The sequence below is a fragment of the Ruditapes philippinarum genome, unplaced genomic scaffold, assembly GCF_026571515.1.
Source record: "Ruditapes philippinarum isolate M1 unplaced genomic scaffold, ASM2657151v2 ctg1468_1_1_1_1, whole genome shotgun sequence".
NCBI classification, from domain to species: Eukaryota; Metazoa; Mollusca; class Bivalvia; order Venerida; family Veneridae; genus Ruditapes; species Ruditapes philippinarum.
In genome coordinates this window covers 27087-48435 of record NW_026861330.1, presented here as the reverse complement: position 1 = coordinate 48435, position 21349 = coordinate 27087, and the positions used below count along the sequence as shown (strand labels likewise).

Below are 21349 nucleotides of genomic sequence, written 5' to 3'. Positions count from 1 at the left end.
TGCTAATTTGCACAACGCATGCGCACTTGAATTGAGAAATTGTTCGCGCAGACCACAGTTTTGTTGAAGTGAAAAATAAATATTTTGAGTAGCGCATACTTGTCTTTTTACATGTAAATAGACTTTTGCAGATGATGCTATCATTATTCATGTATATTTTGCCATTCTCCGATTTTTGTGACTTTCATATTTTGCACTTGAATTGAGAAATTGTTCGCACAGGCAACGGTTATGTTTGAGTGCACAATAAGTATTTTGAGTAGCGCATACCCGTCTACCCCAGGCCCAGATTTCACAGCAGAGTCACCGAGTCCCTTTGTTTCGTTTGAGCTGCGACAAACGGGGGACCTGGGTCGAAGAGTGAATCGATATCGAAGTAGTTTGGGTGTGAAACATTCAGTATGACGTATCTAGAGTAAGATGGCTTCCTCCAGGAATTTTGGTAAACAATGTATCGAGAAGAATGTAAACAAATGATTTTACACACAGGCAATCGGTGCGTGGCTTGGATATTATACATGTACATGACCACGCCCACTTATTTTTATAAATATTTTTTTTTCTAATAAATTTTTTTCACTCAAAATAAGTTAGACTATGTTTATAGCATATATGGATGAAATTTAAAAAAAAACAACTTTCCTTTGTTGTTTTATTGAAAATAAGATATTTTGAAAACATTTTGAGTGAAAATAAAATATTTTATGAGTGAAAATTTTTTTTTTATAAAAATAAGTGGGCGTGGTTATGTACATGTATACTTTCCAAGCCACGCACCGATTGCCTGTGGTTTTACATCTATTTTACAAATTTAAGAGTGAAAACTAGACCTATACTTGCTATATAAATATTATTTGGATTGATCTGGATCGACATTTGTCATTATAACACAGTGTTCGTGGAAAATTATTAATATCCATGGATGGAATGTTTTACTTTCGTTTTCAACGGAGAGAAATGGATCGATTACCGGTGGTATTCAGTGATTTGTGACAATTGATATTCAAATAATAACTCTTCGAATTTAATTAGTTCGGTTACAGTGATATTTTTGATGTAAATAATAAGCATTTAGTTTGTTGTTTGTTTTTTTCTAAATGTACATGTATAATTTTGACATTGGTTACATCAATATTTTTTGTACCTGTAATTTGTAGTAATAATTTGAACCAGTTTTACTTCTTCTTATTGTAATTTTTCAGACTGTTGTATGACAAGTGACCACCTACTCAAGCAATAGGTGTTGTTAAAGGTGTTGGATAGTCATGCATGGTTGACAGATGATCTTCTAGCTGTTAAAATTTTGTAGGTGGTTGGTCAGACTTTTTACTAACACTAAATTAAAGTACATCCTCATATCATATAAGCCTGTCTACTTGTCCATATTAATTCAGACATGTTCCTATTGATTAAAGTGTGACATGGTCTATTATAAGTCCAAACACTGTCATCAGTCAACAGATTGAAATTGATGTACACTGAGGTTATTGTCAACAGTTCTTGGTTAGTTTATATACTTCAGCTCTAATTACACAGTCGATGTAAGTGGTATTGATCAACAGTATCAACAGCGTAATTGAAGAACTTTCCTTAGTATAATCTGTCTTGGTTTTATTGAAGTCACTGAGGCGGTATATGATTAAGTCCCTTGTACTTGTATGAAATTTCCAAGGAAGTGAACATAAGTGCAGAATAACTACTCATTGTTTAAGTTTAATTTGTTGACTGCAAGCCAGTTTGTATTTATAAACACTTCCAACAAGCACTAGTGTTTATTAACACTCTTCGTGTATATGACGTGAGTTAAAATTAATCAAGTTCTCCAAATTTGTAAATAAACAATTTAGATGTAACTGTACAAATTATTGGAGTCTTTGTGTTTGTCTTAACTACTTGAATTTATTATTTCACACACACATAAATCCGAAACACAAGGGTTGTATAATTTTGTACCAATATACTATCATACATCATATACATACATTTTGTTTTGTTTTACACATAGCTGTCTGCCATGATTTATACATAATTCATACCTAATATTAAAATACCTGATAAGGTATGGTGGGGTATTAGAGACATTTGTTTTAAAACAAATTTTATTATACAGTGATTTTACAACAATATTGCAGATTGTGTATAATACATAATTACAAATAAATTAATCTACACAGAGTTGATACATATATACATCAATTTTCATTTTTTTGTATGGTGTACTGAAAGTGCCAATGTCCAGAATTGCAGTTTGACATATCAAGCAAGATTTTTTTAGTTACGATGAAGCAGATAATACAATTGAAATGTCTCACATAAAAGAGGAGGAAATACAGTATTTTGTTGAGCAGATTAGAAAGTCTGTGAGGTTTAATGTGACCCCTCTTTCTTCCCATAGGATATCTGTTGAACAATTGGAGGGCAGACCTGTTGAGACAGATACTCCTACTAGAGACTTGAACTCTAGACTTATTACTTTTGACAAAGCTGATGTTCCTCATCCTAAGCAAACTTCTCATGATATTTCCACTTATCCATCTTATCTTGACTCATATGTTACACATGCTCGGATTCCCAAATTACCTTTGTTTTCTGGTGAAGGGAAACAAGGAGAATGTGAGTTTGAGGTTTGGAGGTATGACTTGTTTATAACGTTGTGGTATGTATCCAAGACATATCCTTCAGGAGTTCATTCGTAATAGCTTTAAAGGCAGAGCACATACTGTTTTATTACACTTGGGTGAATGGGCCTCCATTACAGATGTCATTGCAGAGCTTGAAGCCATATATGGTAATGTTGCTGCATCAGAGCGGTTGAAGGAAGCATTCTTTTTTGCGCCAAGCAAGGTCAGAACGAGTCTGTCGCTGAGTATAGTCTCCGTTTAGAAAGACTTATTACAAATGCTATCCTGAGTCTGGATCAGGAACTGCTAAGGAATCGGCTCTGGTCAGGTCTTAGTGATTATGATCTCAGGAATGCAACTCGTCATAAGTATGTCAGGAAGGAAATACGTTCAATTTAGAAATTTTTAGGCTCGCACATCTACCTATAACTCTGTTTCTTGTGCCCCCTGAAACCCCAATGTTGCAATATGTTTCTTTTTCCAAGGCATTTGACCATAAATCTATTCCAGAGGTCCCATGCTCTTCTAATATGCAGTTGTTGAAAATTAGATCATTCAACAGCTTGAAAAACTCACTGCGGATGAAGCGAATGAATTCCAGGGTTGAAGCTGTAGAGGAGGAGCTTTCCCTGTTGAAGAACGTTAGTGAATGTTCCACACCAGATAGCAGTGGTAGTATCAGTACCAGGGAAAAGGGTAGTAATAACAATAGAGGTCGTTATAATCGAGGCAGTTACAATAGAGATGGAAGTGTTTGGTCTGGTCGTAGTCGTGGCTTTAGTTATCATGGTAGTAGAAACCAGTCCAGTTCAGTTGCTGACAAAAAGACCAGAATTCTACCATCAAACCATTAGTTGGCCATTCAAATCAAACTGAGTTTGTTATTCGTAATCAACGTCGTCAAGCTTTGATGGACACTGGGTCAATGATAACTACTGCCAGTGAATCATTTTATAAATCATTATTTCCTTGCCCTAATCTTTGTAGTTTAAAAGATTTTGCTCTTGATAGCTCAGGTGCGGATGATGTGAAGGTTCCTGACATAGGTTACTGTTTGCTTACATTTCTGTTCCTTCTTTGCAGTGTAGTACTATTATAGTGCCTTTTTAATTGTTCCATATACACCGTAGGGAACGTGTTACAGTATCGCGTTTTTCGGTTACAGTATAGAATTTTAAAGATGGAGGATTATTTGTTGGGAGGATAGGTAGGTGATTTTTTTTCAGGTCCATACTACAAGTAGTTTAGTTTCTATAAGATGGTTTTGTGCTTTGCTTGTAAGGAACAGAATCCGGTATCTAGTCATATATTTCTTCAGACTCTGCACCGCAGATTTATCTCTATATTGTCTCATAAATATGCAGATTTGACAGTTTGAAAATTTGAATCGAGAGACCAACGCATTTTTCTCCAATTTCGACATTATTTATGCATGCCTAGAAAAGGTAAATCTGCAAAACGTTAGTCCTTTATGTTAGAAAACGTTTATAACAGTAAATGACCAGTTGAACTTATTTTCCTGTTCGTTAAATGCGTTTGAAAAAATAAACAATGTTACAATATAGAGCGAGGTGATTTGTGCAGGGTTACAGCATAGACCTAGCGTTTTTTATCCGATTTTGTTACAGTTTATACCCAGATTTCGGTTACAGTTTAGACTTCGATAGTTTCTATATACCGGGTATGCTAGGTAAAATGTATGAATATTACATCTCAGTGAGCTTATTGGCCCGATGGCTATTCGTCCGTCTGTCATACACATGTATCTGCAATCTCATCCGCTCAGTAACTACATTGTACTTGACTAAATGTGATGAAATTTACATGACTTTCTACCAATTAAGTTGTTCAAATAGTTTCGGTTGCAATCGGGGATACGAAAACCCAAAACATAGATTTTGAAAAAGGCAATGTTTAAAGACCCTTCTCATCTCGAGCCAAAAGCATTCAAATCAAATCATATTCATGGCGTCATTTCGAATGCTTCTTTGTTGAAGTTACGATTATTTTGTCATTATTCAATTAAAAGTCGTTTTTTTATTTCAGACATCCTGTATAGCAGTTTTCATGTTTCTGAAAAAGAAAATAATATTGAAAATTATAGAGAATAAATGAGGGTCAGACAATTACAATATCTTCTCTAGTGAGCCTGATTGAGGTACATAATAGTGGCAGAGTCGGGATAAGGCCGTCGACTTCAAATCATCTTTCATTTACTGCTGTAGTTGAAATCCAATCATGACTTTGGATTCTTTGTATGTGAGGAATCTATCAAGCTAATTTACGGAAGGTCGGTGGTTCTAGTCAGGTGCCCGCTCGTGTCTGAAATGTTTCACAAAGGGTATCTGGGGTCTTTCTTTACACTAAAGCAGGAATGTTTTCACATGACCTCAGTGTCGTTGAAACTTAAAATCCAAGAAAGCCAAACGTAACAAACCCTTTTAAATACTTACAAAATACATTATGGTAGATGGAAATTCCAACTTAAAATAAAATTTAAGGTTGCAGTATTGCTCACTTAAATACTGTTTAATCATTCTTAGGGTATTGCCTGCTTGTTAATTGTGTCTTTTGGCAGCTTATCTATGGTATGCAGGCTTCATAACCTCCGATCCCCTCTCAAAATTTCATTTTATTTAGTTTCACTCATTGTATTCTCGTTTAGGGCACACGCAATTTTTAACCTGGTTGTAATATGCCGCTTTTCATAGAATGGCAATAACGTGTCACATTGAAGGTTCCATGATAACCGCCATATGAACCCATCCACAGATGTTAAAAAATCTAAAGTGTACCAGTTCATGTTTAATGTGAATTCTGCTGACGCCGGTGCTAGGAGGCGTGGGCGTTAGCTTGCAGTAACCACTACCGTCCATGAACATGGTTAATCAAACTGAGCCTGCAACATTTTCATATTTTCCGTGTTGGACTTCTGTTAAGGATTTTTTTTTCTCTATTTTATTACTAATAGGCATTATTATAATGTGTAACAAAATCAAGCAATAATCTTTCTTCTCTCAATACAATTCGATAAAAGTTCCTGTTAATTGTTGTCGAGAAAACAGTCCTTACTTAGGACATTACTTATTCTGCAAAAAGTCTCAATCTGAAACTTAAAGTAAGAAAAATAGCAAACTATAACTTTTCTGCTGAAGAAAAAAAGTAATACAACCTTTCAAGAATGTATTAAATAGAAAGGTATGAGTCATTTCATAACGAACTTTGTTTGAAATTTGGCAAGTATCTAAACTGTAACCGAAATCTGGGTATAAACTGTAACAAAATTGGATCAAAGTCGCTAGGTCTATGCTGTAACCCTCCAAAATTAACCTCGCTCTATACTGTAACATTGTTTATTTTTTCAAACGCATTTTACCAACAGGAAAATAGGTTCAACTGGTCATTTACTTTTATAAACGTTTCTAAACACAAAGGACTAACGTATTGTAGATTTACTTTATCTAGGCATGCTTAAAAAATGTCGGAATGGGAGAGAAATGCGTTGGTCTCTCGATTCAAATTTTAAACCGTCAAATCTGCACATTTATGAGACAATATAGAGATAAATCTGCGGTGCAGGGTCTGAAGAAATATATGACTAGATACCGGATTCTGTTCCTTACAAGCAAAGCACATAAACATCTTTAAGAAACTAAACTACTGGTAGTATGGACCTGAATAAAAGTCACCTACCTCTTTTCCCATAAATAATCCTCCATCTTTAAAATTCTATACTGTAACCGAAAAACGCGATACTGTAACACGTTCCCTACGGTGATATACGGATTACCTTTCCACAGTTCCGGTTATTGTTGGTACTAATATCATCAGACACTTTCAGACTATTAGTTCAGGTAAAGAAATCCCTTCTTGTTGGCAAAAAGCTTTCTCTAGTATCTCTTGTATTCACTATGTACCAGTGAAAGCTTATAATCATAGACCTATAAAAATTCAGCCATACCAGACACATACCGTCACTGGGAGGGTTAAAGATGTTGATGACATGACTGTTGGTGTAACTGAGACATTTGATTCTTCCTCTAGCCTCTTGAATATATGCCCAATGGTTGTCAGTGTTCGCCGAGGTAAAGCTTTTTCTAGAATCCCAGTTAGGATTTGCAACTTGTCAACAAGGCCAGTGGTTATTTACCCGAATTCAGTTCTTTATAGTTTAAAGCAGGTAGAGGTTCTTCGTTCCACCTAGTATGTTTGAAGAGATTAGAAAGCATATTCAAGACATACTGAAAGCTGGTGCTATTAGGCACTCACACGGTCCATTTTCTTCAAACGTGGTTTTGGTCAGAAAGAAGGATGGGTCCCTTCGGTTTTGCATCGACTTCCACCGATTGAATAACAACACCGTGAAGGATGCCTATGCACTTCCCCGCATATATGAAACCATTGACTGTCTTGCTGGTTCGATGTTCTTCTCAAAACATGATCTTCACTCAGGGCACTGGCAGGTTCCTTTAAGGGAATCAGACAAACCAAAAACAGCTTTCACTGTTGGTCCTCTTGGGTTTTTTTGAGTGCGAACGAATGGCTTTCGGTTTAACAAACGGTTAATGGAGCGCTGTATGTGCGAACTGCACCTTAAAGAATGTTAACTTTTTAAATGACGTTATTAACTTTAGTGACACCGTTCAATAGCATTTTGAGAGACTTGCAGCAGTGTGTTATAAATTGGAACAGTATGGGTTGAAACTTAAATGTTCTTAAAATAGATAAATACAGAATCCCTAAAGAAAGCCCAACACGGCAAAATTAATAAATGTTGCAGGCTCGGTTTGATTGAGCCTGTTCATGGACGGTACTGGAAAGTGCAAGTTACCGTCCACGCCCCCTAGCACCGGCTTAAGCAGAATTCAACATTTAAACATGAATTAGTAAAATTTTGAATTTAGAAACATCCGCAGATGTGTTCATACGGCGGTTATCATGGAACCTTCAATGTGACACTTCCGTGCCATTCCATGAAAAGCGGCGTATGGTCCCCAAGAAATAAAATGCGTGTGCCCTAAACGGGAAAACAATGGGCGGAACTAAATAAAATGGAATTTTGAAAGAGGATCAGAGGTTATGAAGCCTGCGTATCACAGATAAGACGTCAAAAGACAAAATTAAAAAGCAGGCAACATATCCTAAGGGTGATTCAACATTATTCAAGTAGGAATATTGGAACCACCCAACTAGAAAATGCCGAAAAGTTGAAACTAAAAATACCACAAGCACAACAATAATGTCGTGCTGAACGATCTTCAAGGATCGAAAATATAACATCATTGATTAAATGTACGGGGAGACTTTTTACAGCCGCCACACGGCACAAATAACACTGATGTGATCATAAAATAGATAAATACAGAATCCCTAAAGAAAGTCCAACACGGCAAAATTGAAAATGTTGCAGGCTCGGTTTGATTGAACCTGTTCATGGACGGTACTGGAAAGTGCAAGTTACCGTCCACGCCCCCTAGCACCGGCTTAAGCAGAATTCAACATTTAAACATGAATTAGTAAAATTTTGAATTTAGAAACATCCGCAGATGTGTTCATATGGCGGTTATCATGGAACCTTCAATGTGACACTTCCGTGCCATTCCATGAAAAGCGGCGTATGGTCCCCAAGTAATAAAATGCGTGTGCCCTAAACGAGAAAACAATGGGCGGAACTAAAGAAAATGGAATTTTGAAAGGGGATCAGAGGTTATGAAGCCTGCGTATCACAGATAAGACGTCAAAAGACAAAATTAAAAAGCAGGCAACATATCCTAAGGGTGATTCAACATTATTCAAGTAGGAATATTGGAACCACCCAACTAGAAAATGCCGAAAAGTTGAAACTAAAAATACCACAAGCACAACAATAATGTCGTGCTGAACGATCTTCAAGGATCGAAAATATAACCTCATTGATTAAATGTACGGAAAGAGACTTTTTACAGCCGCCACACGGCACAAATAACACGGATGTGATCATAAAATAGATAAATACAGAATCCCTAAAGAAAGCCCAACACGGCAAAATTGAAAATGTTGCAGGCTCGGTTTAATTGAGCCTGTTCATGGACGGTACTGGAAAGTGCAAGTTACCGTCCTTAATGCGAGTTCTTTCAGCTTGAAGTAAAGTTTTTAGGCCATGTGGTTGATGCAAATGGCGTTAGAACTGATCCAGACAAGATAAGTGTTCTACAGAAATAGACAGTACCTACACCTATCAGAGAAGTTCGTTCATTTTTGGGTTTTGCAGGTTATTACCGCCGTTTTGTGAAAGGCTATTCACTGATAGCAAAATCTTTACATGACTAACTTGTTTGCCATCCTACTAATAAGAAAGGTAGGTACAGAAAGCAGGCTGCTCCTTGGAAATGGGGTTAGGAACAAAAGAACGCTTTTAAAACTCTTATTGAAAGCTTAACTTACACTCCTATATTGACTTACGCAGATTACTCCAAACCATTTATTTTGTATATTGATGCAAATTGTCTTGGTCTTGGGGCTGTCTTATATCAGAATGTTGACGGTCAGTGATATTGATTGGAAACTCGAGCAAGCCAAATATATTTCTAGAGTTATTTGTATTGTGAAAGCTGGTCACAAACTTACAAGTCGTCAGAGTTGTCTTGAAACATATCCAGTCAGATAGTATCTACGTGAAAAGGGTACTCTCTTTCTCAAAGATAATATTTTGTACAGGAAATTTAATGTGTCCGGTAATGTAGGTTGTACCCATTGTTTTTCATGATATTATATTTTTTAGGATAACATGATGAGGCAGGTCACCAGGTAAGAGATCGGACCTTATTATTTATCAAGTCCATATTTTCCTGGACTGGTTTATAAGCGTTACGTTGAATAGCGTATACGAAATTGTGCTAGATGCATTCGACGTAAAACCCTGTTGGTAAGGCCGCATCTCTTGTCTCTGTTGAATCCATGTTTCCACTTAAGCTTGTTTGTATGGATTCTCTGTCCTTGAAAATGTGTGCGAGTAGCTTTGAGCATATATTGGTCATCATTGATCATTTTACGCGTTATGCTCAAGCTATCTCCACTAAAAACCAGACAGCCCATACAACGTCCAAGATTTTATTTGAACAATTTATTTGCCATTACGGTTTTCTGAGCCGCTTACACAGTGATGAAGGTCGTAATTTTGAATCTGCCGTTATCAATGAACTGTAAAACCTGGCCAATGTTGAGAAATCACGAACCACTTTATATCATCCCAAAGACATTGGCATGCCAGAACGCTTTAATCAGACGTTATTGAACATGTTAGTACCCGAAAACTTACAGAAGCAAAAATAAACACATATCCTGTAAGTGCATACCTATAATTACCGACATAAAGAGGGGCACACCCCCACTTCTAATTTGGGTCGGCATCCACGCTCCCATCGACGCCTCCTTAACCAGCCTATACACCCCAAGCAAAACTTTCTAACTATTTCGTATTTTTAAAAAATTTGCCACCGAAGAGATTTGCGAAAACCCCCGAGACATAAAAAACATATAATTCGGTGGGGGACCCAAAATCGAACAAAATGGGGTCTTATAGGAACTTTGGTTTTTAAGGGGAAAGCAAAAGCTCTGAAAAGGGGGAAGAGATGGAAAATTGGGGTGAAGTACCGAATCCTATCACGTATTCCTTGTGAAAGGAGCGAAGGGGAAAAATCCCAACCTTTCACAAAATTTTCTTTCCCCCTTTTCTCGGGGTTCCTCTCAAAACACTTTTAATCTGACCTTCTTTTTTTTGTTACCAGACCAAGAACAACTTGAAACAACACAAAAAACCACCGCAACTTTTCAATTCCGTGTGGCTTAGGGATTCGTATTATCATTGTAGTTAAAATTTTCCCCCCTTTTTTGTTGAAAAAGCACCCCAAAAAACCCAAACCCCACTTTTTATCATTTGCATACCTTTTTCCAGACCGTGTGCTAGAAAAAAAACCCCCATTTTGGGAACATCAACTTTTTAAAAAACTTTTTTTTTTAAATTTTTTTGAGTTTTTCAAAAGGTTAGGTTTTTAAAAGGGGACATAATTTAAAGCACAATTTACCTCATTACAAATTTTAATTTTGGGGTTTATTTTAACAAATTTTTAGAACACCAAAAACATTGTTTCATTTTTGGGCCTTAAATAAAAACCTACAGATTTTCCACGTAATAATTTGAAAAATGCTTATATCTTTTTAAATTTCTTAATAGATGATTTATTACATTTTTATAGGGCATATGGGGCCGGTCTCATGTATTTTTCCTGCTCTTGATTTTACATAAAAACTTTGACAATTTTAGTTTTTATGTAGATAATTTTACTACAGTAGGATTGGCAGTCTATATTGTACACATGACGGGAGAAAAATTTTTGACAATAAGAAAAGAACCTTGGGGTTATTATTTCTAAGTGATTTTGGTTATCTTGAAAAATGGGGGACGACTTTCTCTATAGGGGGGGAGTCACAGGGTCAACTAACAGTGCCCTTTTTAAAATGCTCTATTTTTTTGTTATGTTGTGCAAGGTCTTTGTATATATAAATGTCATTGTCCATGTCCCTTATTGTTTTCCGTAGTTATTTCTTTAAATAATACACTCATAGCTCATATCTCATATCCAATAGCCGTTACCTATACATAATAGTACTTTATAACTTTTTCAATCTCTTTGATTATTTTTTCTCGCTAATATTTCAATTTCCCCGCTAACCTGCACAACGCATGCGCAATTGAATTGAGAAATTGTTGGCGCAGGCCACAGGTTTGTTGAAGTGAACAATAAATATTTTGAGTAGCACATACTTGTCTTTTTACAGGTAAATAGACTTTTGCAGATGATGCTATTATTATTCATATATATTTTTGCCATTCTCCGATTTTTGTGATTTTCATATTTTGCATTTGAATTGAGAAATTGTTGGCGCCGGCCACGGTTTTGTTTGAGTGAACAATATATATTTTTGAGTAGCACATATTTGTCTTTTTACAGACCCCTCTACCTCAGGTCCAGAACACACAGCAGAGTCAACGAGCCCCTTTGTTTCGTTTGAGCTGCGACATGCATATTAAATGTCATTTTTAAGGCAACTATCGAAACTTTGAACATGTCTGAAGTACCATACTGGGAGTTGTTAATTTACAATGCTACCTCTGTGTTTTGCCAAATTGTGGGTAGTCTTTCCCTAATAGCAAGACTGATATGGGTTGAAGGGCTAAAGTAAAGTGGCTGTGCCTGTTTTATTACACATTTAAACAAAATGTATGTTCCAAGGAAGGAATAACAAACAATGTAATAAGTTGCAGAAAGTTTAGCCCATGACTACCACTGCATTTTTGAATTTCAAAAGCTTTAAATTAAGGGAGGTTTACAAAGCACATTTCCATACGCCCAGAAATATTATATTTATGTTAAAACTTAGCATATTTTTCATTAAGCATGCCTTGTTGACATCTACAAAAATTATATAAGTCATGCTCAAGGGTCAATTTGGCCCTGCTCAAGGGGTCACATAGATAGAAAAACTTATTTTTCTTGTATTTATTCTTTTGTAAAGTTACAAATCCAATATCATAGTTATTTGGAATGTATCATAATGGAAGAATCCTGCAATTGTTCAAAACATCATTTCACTGATGTTCAAAAATTGGTGTACCTAGTAGGTAGGTTTCGCACAGTTTCAGGTATACAAATTTATATTGTATACATGTTTTAAAATTATTTTCCGCCAACCTACAGGTTGCAGAGCATAGATTTCTAGCATGTTTCATCACTTTGTAAAAGAAAAATTATCAGTTTTGCACAAATAATGAACAAAAGATGTTTTGTATTTATATTATAAATGTAAAGAAATGTTATAAAAAAGAAGAAAAGTATTTGGAAGCCTAGCACTTTGATTATTTTTTACGCTTTTAATATATGGTATATTATTGTATGTTTCTTTTATTTATTTTTTTATCATTTTATAACCAACAAAAAAACATTATTGTTGTTTCCAGTCAGTATATATACTCCGTGACACTAGAGGTAAATAACCGAAATTAGTTTTTTAAGGGCATAACTGGTGACAAGTTTGGGGTCCGTATTTCACAGAGAAATCTGCGGCACATATAATTGTCTCAATATAGATCTTAAAGGCCCAACTGGACTATAAAAGCCAGTAGATGGGGCTAGGGCAGGTTTCTTATTAATTTTATGCATGCTTCACTTCAGGGACCCTTTTTCAAAGATTTAAGATTAATTACCAAATGCATTAAAACAACACTTGGCATGTTTGTAGGCATAGATATTTTTGATAAAGATTGACCAAAATTATTCAAAATATAACTTTGTTAAGTGTATTTCTGGAAAAAAATACTGGCTGTCAAATTTGAAATTTGAATTTCCTGGGAGGAGCCATGTGATCATTACAGGTCATGAACCTTCAGAGGTAAACAGAAGCATGTGGCAGTGTTTTTTTCAGGGAGAGAGATTTGTAGCAGACGATGTATATTTCAGGGAGGGAGATTTTCAGCAGACGACACATTTGAATGCTGAATACATGATAAGAAAAAAACAATAACTTTTACTGACATGCTTTATCAAATCCAACAAATTTACAATAATCCATCAATCAATGATTTTTTTTAAATTTCAAAGTACTGATTTAATTTGTATTTGAATGGTTTAAACTTCATGAAAACAGAAAAAGTAACTTCCAGGTAGACAATATTTTGTTGTTAATATCTTGTAGTCAAAAATTACATTTCACAAATGTTAATTAAACTAAATGTTGCATATGCATAAAAATGTTATACATTAACAGTTTAAAAATATTTTAAATTCCTGTCAAAAATATTTTTAGCAGATTGTTCCTAAAAGAAATGCCCCATGTAAGGTTTGGATATAATTGTATGACTTGATGAAGGACACATACAGCATTCCAGTGAAAAAAAGAAGAAAAACAACTGACTTCAAAAATAATATCTGGACATGATGACTTGATAATGTCTTTAATATATAAAACATAAAACATCCATTAAACCTCTCCTGTGTAAAATCATTACAATTGGCTGTTTTTGTTTACATTCTCTCTGCAACACTGCATGCTATTTATAGTTCAGGGTTTATAACAGACAGTTTTACATCACTGATTAGTCACACCCACCAATACTCGCTGCCGCGGCAGCGAATGTTGCCCCTTTAATAAACATGTTGCGGACAAATGTTATAAATCTAAAAGCATCGAAACATTTTTTTTGTGATAGTTGTAAAAAGACATTTTACATACCCGGTAGTGTCTCTCAAACACTTGATGATCATGATTATTCTATTGTTTTCTTTTTTCTTTATTCAACTCATAATATTTTTTTAATCTCTTTGTTAAAAAAAAATTAACAAGAAAAAGTAATACCGTTCGTTAAAAAGTGCATAAGTCCATAAAAGTTTTCATTGACATAGCGAACCAATGAAACTAATGGACAGAAATTGTGAATAGATGATTTTGAAATTGAGAACTTGTGAAGTTGAATTTGCCTTGAAAGTATTTCGTAAGCGATAGCACTTTCATGTGAATTCATTTAATTAAATATGATAACGTATGATGTTGAATTGTCCCTACTTGTCTTTCGTAAGCGATAGCTTTGACATTATTCTTAAAAAAGGGTCACTCTATAAAGAATTACCCAATAAATCATTTCAATTATATTTCTTAAGAAAATGCCAACGCTCTTTCTTCTTATCAACGGCTATGAATTAGTGAAGGAAAATGCATGAACGCTTTTTATGAATAGAATGATAATGATCAACGCTTAAGGAATATTCTACATATTTGCAATTCATTACATGCAGGTAAATCACTCTTACTGTTATTACTTGACATTTGCTACATTGTTTTAAGACTAAAGTAAGTACTAGCAGAATATAAAACAGACAAAGGTTTATTTCCTATGAAATTAATGTAAAATCTTACATTTGTTGAAGATGGAGACTCTTTTGAATCGTACGGATATGCACCAGGCGACCTTTGTTCAGTACAGTTGTCACTCATTGTGCCTGAAGAAGCCATATTATCTGTCGATATCAATTCGGTAAACAATGATGATGACTTTTCAATTTGTTCCACCGTTTTCCTCACGGTAACGACAGTCTACAAACAAATGCAATTAAAGTTGGACAGCCGAGATTGAATGTACCCGACATGCAAAACTATCCAATTAAAAGCCAAAACTGATCGTAAACGTAATTTATTTGAAATTGCGTCACTGACTTCCAACTGTCCTCAACTGATATAATTTATTAAGATGTGGATTATATCATTTTTATTATATGTTATGTATACAGGAAAATATAGGATTTTCCTGTATACATAACATGGTGTAAGATAAGAATATACAAATATGATTTATAAAAATAAACAGAAACTCCTTGATAAAGAGGAGTTTAACCCCTCAAAACGTTGGAGATTAAAAACTTTGTGTAGTAGATAATTATTAATTTACTGTTTCCAGAATGATTTTTATGCTTTTTTAAACGTGTCAAAATTGATTGCTATAGGCTATTTAAATCAGTTTAAATTAGGGATAGTTTGATATGTTACGTAGATTATAACAAGTCATGTCAAAAGATGCTTTCCTTTTAAAGAAAAAAAAAACACTTAATAATATGGTTTGAATAAAACAATTTCCAAAAAGGAACTTCGAAATGTTGCAATCTCGGTTTAATTGGGTATGTTCGTGGAGGCAATAGAATAAAGAATAGTAGGCAGCACAAGTCATATAGTTCAAAATAGTAGCAAATTACTTACAGTTTTAGTCTCATCGGGTTTTTGACTTTCAATGTCATTTATATTTCTGAAAATGTGAAATATTTTATATACATTATATTTGTTCAGGCATTGACATCTAGAAGAGAAAGAAAAATATATTATAAAAAGCTTTTAATATGAAAGCGATATTAAGCGATATTAAAATAACTAATTGTTGGAAAACACTAATTTGAATATAAATATAATAAGCTTACCTTTTCTGTTCTTCTTTTTCACAGAATTGTAATCTACATCTTAAATAGACAGTCTCTGGCATTGAGATATTGCAGTATATTTTAGTGTGCAAACCGAGTCCAGCTACTAGTTCCATTGATCTTGTTATGAAAAAGCCAGACAACCATTCGGAAAATGCGTTTTTCTCTTTCCCCAGACATTCATACATGGCCTCAAGTTGCTGTTCGTCTCTAACATCAAATTTAAAATACACTGTACCATTCTTGAACTTAACATCTACGACGGCAATAAACGAAAAGACTTGTTTAAGGCAATTTTTAAGGTGTTCAATACAGGTTCTAAGATCTCTTGCAACATCTTTTATTCCTATGTCTGTAATCACCCCATCATCTATCCGCAATGACAAAGGCAGTTTAACACCTGAATTTGAAAAAAAAAGTTCATTCCGTAAGACTGATTATCATATATGTTCCAAATAAGGCACAAACGCAATTATCTATCATGTTCGGCAATTACTTATGTACCATCTTATGAAAATATTGTGATCTTCATACATACATGTTCACCTAAATAGTATATGACGTCCTCGCTTAAATATAAACAGGAAGAATATCAAACACAAACACACACACAACAAAAATGTTTAAAATCAATGCGTCTTTCTATTGATTAAGACATCTGATATCTGATATTCCCTTTCATTACATAACATAAAATTCATCACAAACATTTAACAACATGGATTCAACATAATAATATCATCTTGAATACATATTTCAAGATTTATTAGTGCTTGTACTTTGTTTTTTTTAATTATCATGCTTAACTACCATTCTTTCTGTGCAAGGAACAATCCAAACATATCGAAAGAAATTGACACCATCTGTTCAATGACAATTGTGTTATGTTGTTGTTGATGTTCTTTTTTCTCTTTTTTTCCCGTGACATAAACTCAACATTGCCTGTCTTGCAAGGACCTTATGTGCGTGTCCTTTTGCAGGGACCTCATAAGTATGCTTGTCCATTCGGAAATTTTATGTCAATAATTGAGCAAATAAGAATTATATACTTACGAATAGGATCGATTGCCTCTCCCGTTTCCATTACTGAGCTTTTATACCCTGAAAAATGTCATAATGAAAACAACATGAGTAGCTAATGCCCCTTTCACAACAGAGTCGCGGTAAAATGGCGTTTAAGAAATAAGAACGACGAGATAAACGCTTAACAAACGTAAGCATCACAACAGAACCGTACATGCGTCTTGTAAAATCTTGTGCAATGCAACAGGATCGCAAAAGGGTTCGATACAATGATGTGGTTGATAATGGCGCCTGCACTGAAATTGAACGAGACGTTTTCTGAGGTGTCAAAGCTGTTACACGCCTGTTCAGATGTGCTGCTTTTTTTTCGACGACCGACGAGTAGGCAAACGGCACAGAAGGCTGATTTGGATCTACCATAGCTTAACGGGTATTATCTTACTGTTGTCAACAATGTTCATTTCTGCCGATGTATGATAATCTTCAAAGTATAAACACAAAGAAGTATTACAAAATTTTCTTTTGCAAAGAATTAAAAATAGCATATATTGTCAGCTTTGATAAATATTCCCTTCTCATTACAAATCCCTGACATTGTTAAACTGTTAAACTTTAATGTCCAAACAACCATGTTAATTTCAAATTAATCTGCCATACGTATTTCCTTTTGAAATAATGTTCATTCAATTACAATTTTGCGATCCTTCTATTAAGCTTTAACTATAAATGATATTTGGATTGAAATGCATATTTCTAACCCACATTATCAATAATTGAAATATGCTGTTTACTCGTATTCGGATTATTAAAAGTGATTATCGTATTTTCCTCGTTTGAGATTTGTCAATACTATTATATTATAGTTGCAAAATTTCCAAATTCATGCATACATAAATGTATGCTAGTTGTGAACATGTAAAGGTTTGAGAAAAAACAAACTGTTTTGTCTAAATGTTCAATTTTATCATTATTAAAATTTCCATTTCTGGTCTATTTTAGTCTGACTATATTAACGTACAAACATAAAATATATTGATCAATAATCTATTATTTAAAGTAAGCTTATAGATGATTTAAAAGATTGTTTATCACATTAAACAGTTTTTATTTTGGGTATGTGAGAAACAGAATATTATATTCGTGTAAGTTTATCGAAGGGTATTTATTAATAAGTTTAAATTTTATTCATTTCCATAACTTAATATTGCTTGTAAATTAAAATCAATTCATGTTAATGACTTATTCTTACATTGTAAAGTAAAATTCATTCATTTTATAAATGTCTTATCATTGCAAGTACATTATATGGATGTAATAGTAAATTAATATTTTAATATTCTTTGCCCTAGTTTCTAATTTCTTTGTCCCATTTTCTACTGTGTGTGTATGGAGAAGTTAATCACTAGTGTAAAACATAACTTCAATGTGATGTAATATGACTTCTTATTAATGTTATATAGAAAATGCGAATAATGAGACTAGATATAATATTTGTAAAGTCTCATTTTCATTTTACAAGGTCCAAAACCTCTTTATTAAATCCATATATTAAATGAAGTGCCATCTTGTAACCGTACTGTCTAATTGGGATAAAAACCAATGATTGGCCACCATTTTTTCTGGTGATATTATGATGACGACAGGGAAAGGGATTATGATATTAGAAAAATCATATTCAGATGCTATTACATTGGTTCCTTTATTCTATGGGTTTATAATATGACGACAGGAAAAGTGTTTTTATTTTTGCCTTTGAAACAACACTCTTGTTTGCAATCTGACCTAAACTCGTACAAATCAGATAGTCTTGTGTTTTGATGTTCTTTTATTACATAATGGCAAAAACAGTAGACCAACCTCTGTTCTTATGAATTTATATGACCTTGACGTGGTATTTTTACGATCATTACGTGTTTTTTTAATCAGACGGTTGGTGTAATATTGATAAAAATAATATTATTTTTTTAGATAGGAACAACACTGACCCTGAGTGAATATGGTTCTAATGCTTAATGGTAAAGATAGTTTCAATTTTTTATGAAAAATATTCGAACGTCGGAATCCAACAGAAACATATTTCCCGCAATAATGCGCCATTTCACAACTTCATTTTCTAAATTTTCTGCGGAAGCACCCCACTTCGCTGCTCGTACATGCGCCCGGTCGCATACGTCATTATGTTTATCAACAATCAACCCCAATGCGGAAATACTAACCATAATCCATAAAGATCATCAACAATCAGTTATAGTCAGTGCCAAAGGAACCTTAACGTTAACGTGGTCTTTCAACCTCATTCAATCGTTATTTAGTTCCTCAGGATAAATTACATGACACACACCTGCTCAGTAATACATGTACAGTATGTGTTTGTTCGAACGAATACACGTTTTTCAATGGGCATAGCGGTGTCCAAAATTTGTATATAGCCCCGATCACGATCTCGTTGAATCCTATTATAACATATGTATAAAAAAATTATTGAATCTATGGAATCTGAAGGGTGTCAGTTTCGCAATAACGTTCTTTTACGCTTTTGGAAAAACTGACTTCTAAGTGTTTGATTGTTTATTTGCATTTCATGAGGCTAATAACTTAATTTATCAATATAAATACTGATATAAATTTCGAAAATAAATTACAGTATAACTGGTTATTTCTGCGGGTGCAAATTTTTGCGTTTTGGGACTGAAAATGGATTTTTTCGAATTTTATTTCTGCGTTTTTCATCAAAAACGTTTTTAAGATTTAATTTCTGCGTTTTTCTGTTAAAGTTTTGGGAGCGGGTTCCTTAAAAAGAAAGGTATAATATCAATTTTAAAAAGTATGCATTTCGAATAATTTAATAATATAATATATATATCCATATAGCACATTTAAAAATACAAGTTAAAAAATGATAATCAACTTAGCATGTATACAGCCTACAAACACAAACTTGCTAAACTTATTACACGATAACTTACACGTAAAATCGTTTGTGTTAAAGCTACATTTAATACATTTAATAAAAAACTGAATAGCGACATTTCATTAATAAATTGGGTTTCATATCGACAGCAGGTCTTATTTTAGTATCCAGACAACTAAAATGAGTTTTAAAGGCATAAAAAAGGGTAACCTCATTGTGGCGAAATGGGAAGTACAATTTCTGTTTGCATGAGAAACTTCGCCTTCGGATCATCCGTACATCAATATTGAATCAACAAATATGACTATAAGTAGTAGTCCTAATTTAACGGTATATTTCCCGCATTGTAACGGATGTTTTCATACAAATTTAATCTATTTACGAAACGATTACTTTTTCTGAACCCCAGGCTTAGTGCACCGTGAAGCTTAAACGGTAAAAGTGTGTTTGCACAAGAAAATATCATATTTTCTGTGTTCCGGATAGGAACTATTAAACTGTGACGTAGCGCATACACGAACTCAAAATAGGCTTCATTTGCATATTAAAATTCGTATACGAACTTTAGTGTTACCGTGGGGTTTTCCTTTTAAAATCCTAATTTATGAACAATATTTGATGAGATTTACAACAATACTGTTAAACATGTTAATGAAACTGTAGAATGCTTGATTTTTAGGCCGATGGCAAAATATTTTTAAAATATTTATTTAATGTAGCTTTAAATTGACTACACGGATAACGTGTTATAAACATTCGATATTCACTAAAGCGAGAGGTTACCAACGGTGTGTGTGTATTGATTAATTTAACAGGCAAACTGAGGCGAAAACGGGATAAATTACATATTAAACTACGAAATATTTGCAAATTTATTTTTTGCGGCCAAAAGGGACCCGCAAAATATCGTAGAAATTAGCTATTCGCAGAAATAACCAGTTATACGGTATGCATACATCATTTAACCTTGGTTAACCTAATTTGTTCTGCCATTTTTACAAACAAGAGCAATCAATATTCACATGTGTCGCCTCATGATGGCCAATTTCATGTTGGGACAAGTTTTGTGACAGACGGACAGACAGACGGACAGTGCACAACTAGACTTGGTACTGATCATTCCTGTAAAGTTTGGATGAAATTGCACCAGTAGTTTATGAGGAGTAGTGGGGACAAGCTTTTGTGTATCTGGCAACACACAGAAAAAAACACCTTTTTATCAAAGGGCCATAACTCGGCCAAAAATCATTCAACCGGTAAACACGTGCAATATGCGCAAGGACTTAGGCTACAGATCAATCCTGTAAAGTTTCATTGAAATTGCATTAGTCGTATAAGAGAAGTAGTCCGGACAAACTTTAAAAATAAAAATTATTAAAGGGCCATAACTCTGACAAAAATCATTGAACCGGAAAATTCTGACAATATGCACAACTAGACTTGGTACTGATCATTCCTGTAAAGTTTGGATGAAATTGCACCAGTAGTTTATGAGGAGTAGTCCGGACAAGCTTTTGTGTATCTGGCAACACACAGAAAAAACACTGTTTTTATCAAAGGGCCATAACTCAGCCAAAAATCATTCAACCGGAAAACCCGTGCAATATGCGCAAGGACTTGAGCTACAGATCAATCCTGTAAAGTTTCATTGAAATTACATTAGTGGTATAAGAGAAGTAGTCCGGACAAACTTTAAAAATAAAAATTATTAAAGGGCCATAACTCTGACAAAAATCATTGAACCGGAAAATGCTGACAATATGCACAACTAGACTTGGTACTGATCATTCCTGTAA

The 21349-nt window shown here is 34.2% G+C and overlaps 1 protein-coding gene across 1 annotated transcript in view; it reads right to left on the bottom strand.

The window, feature by feature from the left end:
• Nucleotides 1-21349, bottom strand: part of LOC132715276 (uncharacterized) — a 31942-nt gene that overhangs the window by 10242 nt on the left and 351 nt on the right. The window contains exons 2-5 of the mRNA XM_060698264.1: nt 16673-16720; nt 15620-16019; nt 15405-15450; nt 14571-14747 (exon numbers count right to left, since the gene is read on the bottom strand). Of these exons, the coding sequence (XP_060554247.1) occupies nt 14571-14747; nt 15405-15450; nt 15620-16019; nt 16673-16703 (654 nt within the window). The 5' untranslated portion in view covers nt 16704-16720. The remainder of the gene's footprint in view (nt 1-14570; nt 14748-15404; nt 15451-15619; nt 16020-16672; nt 16721-21349) is intronic.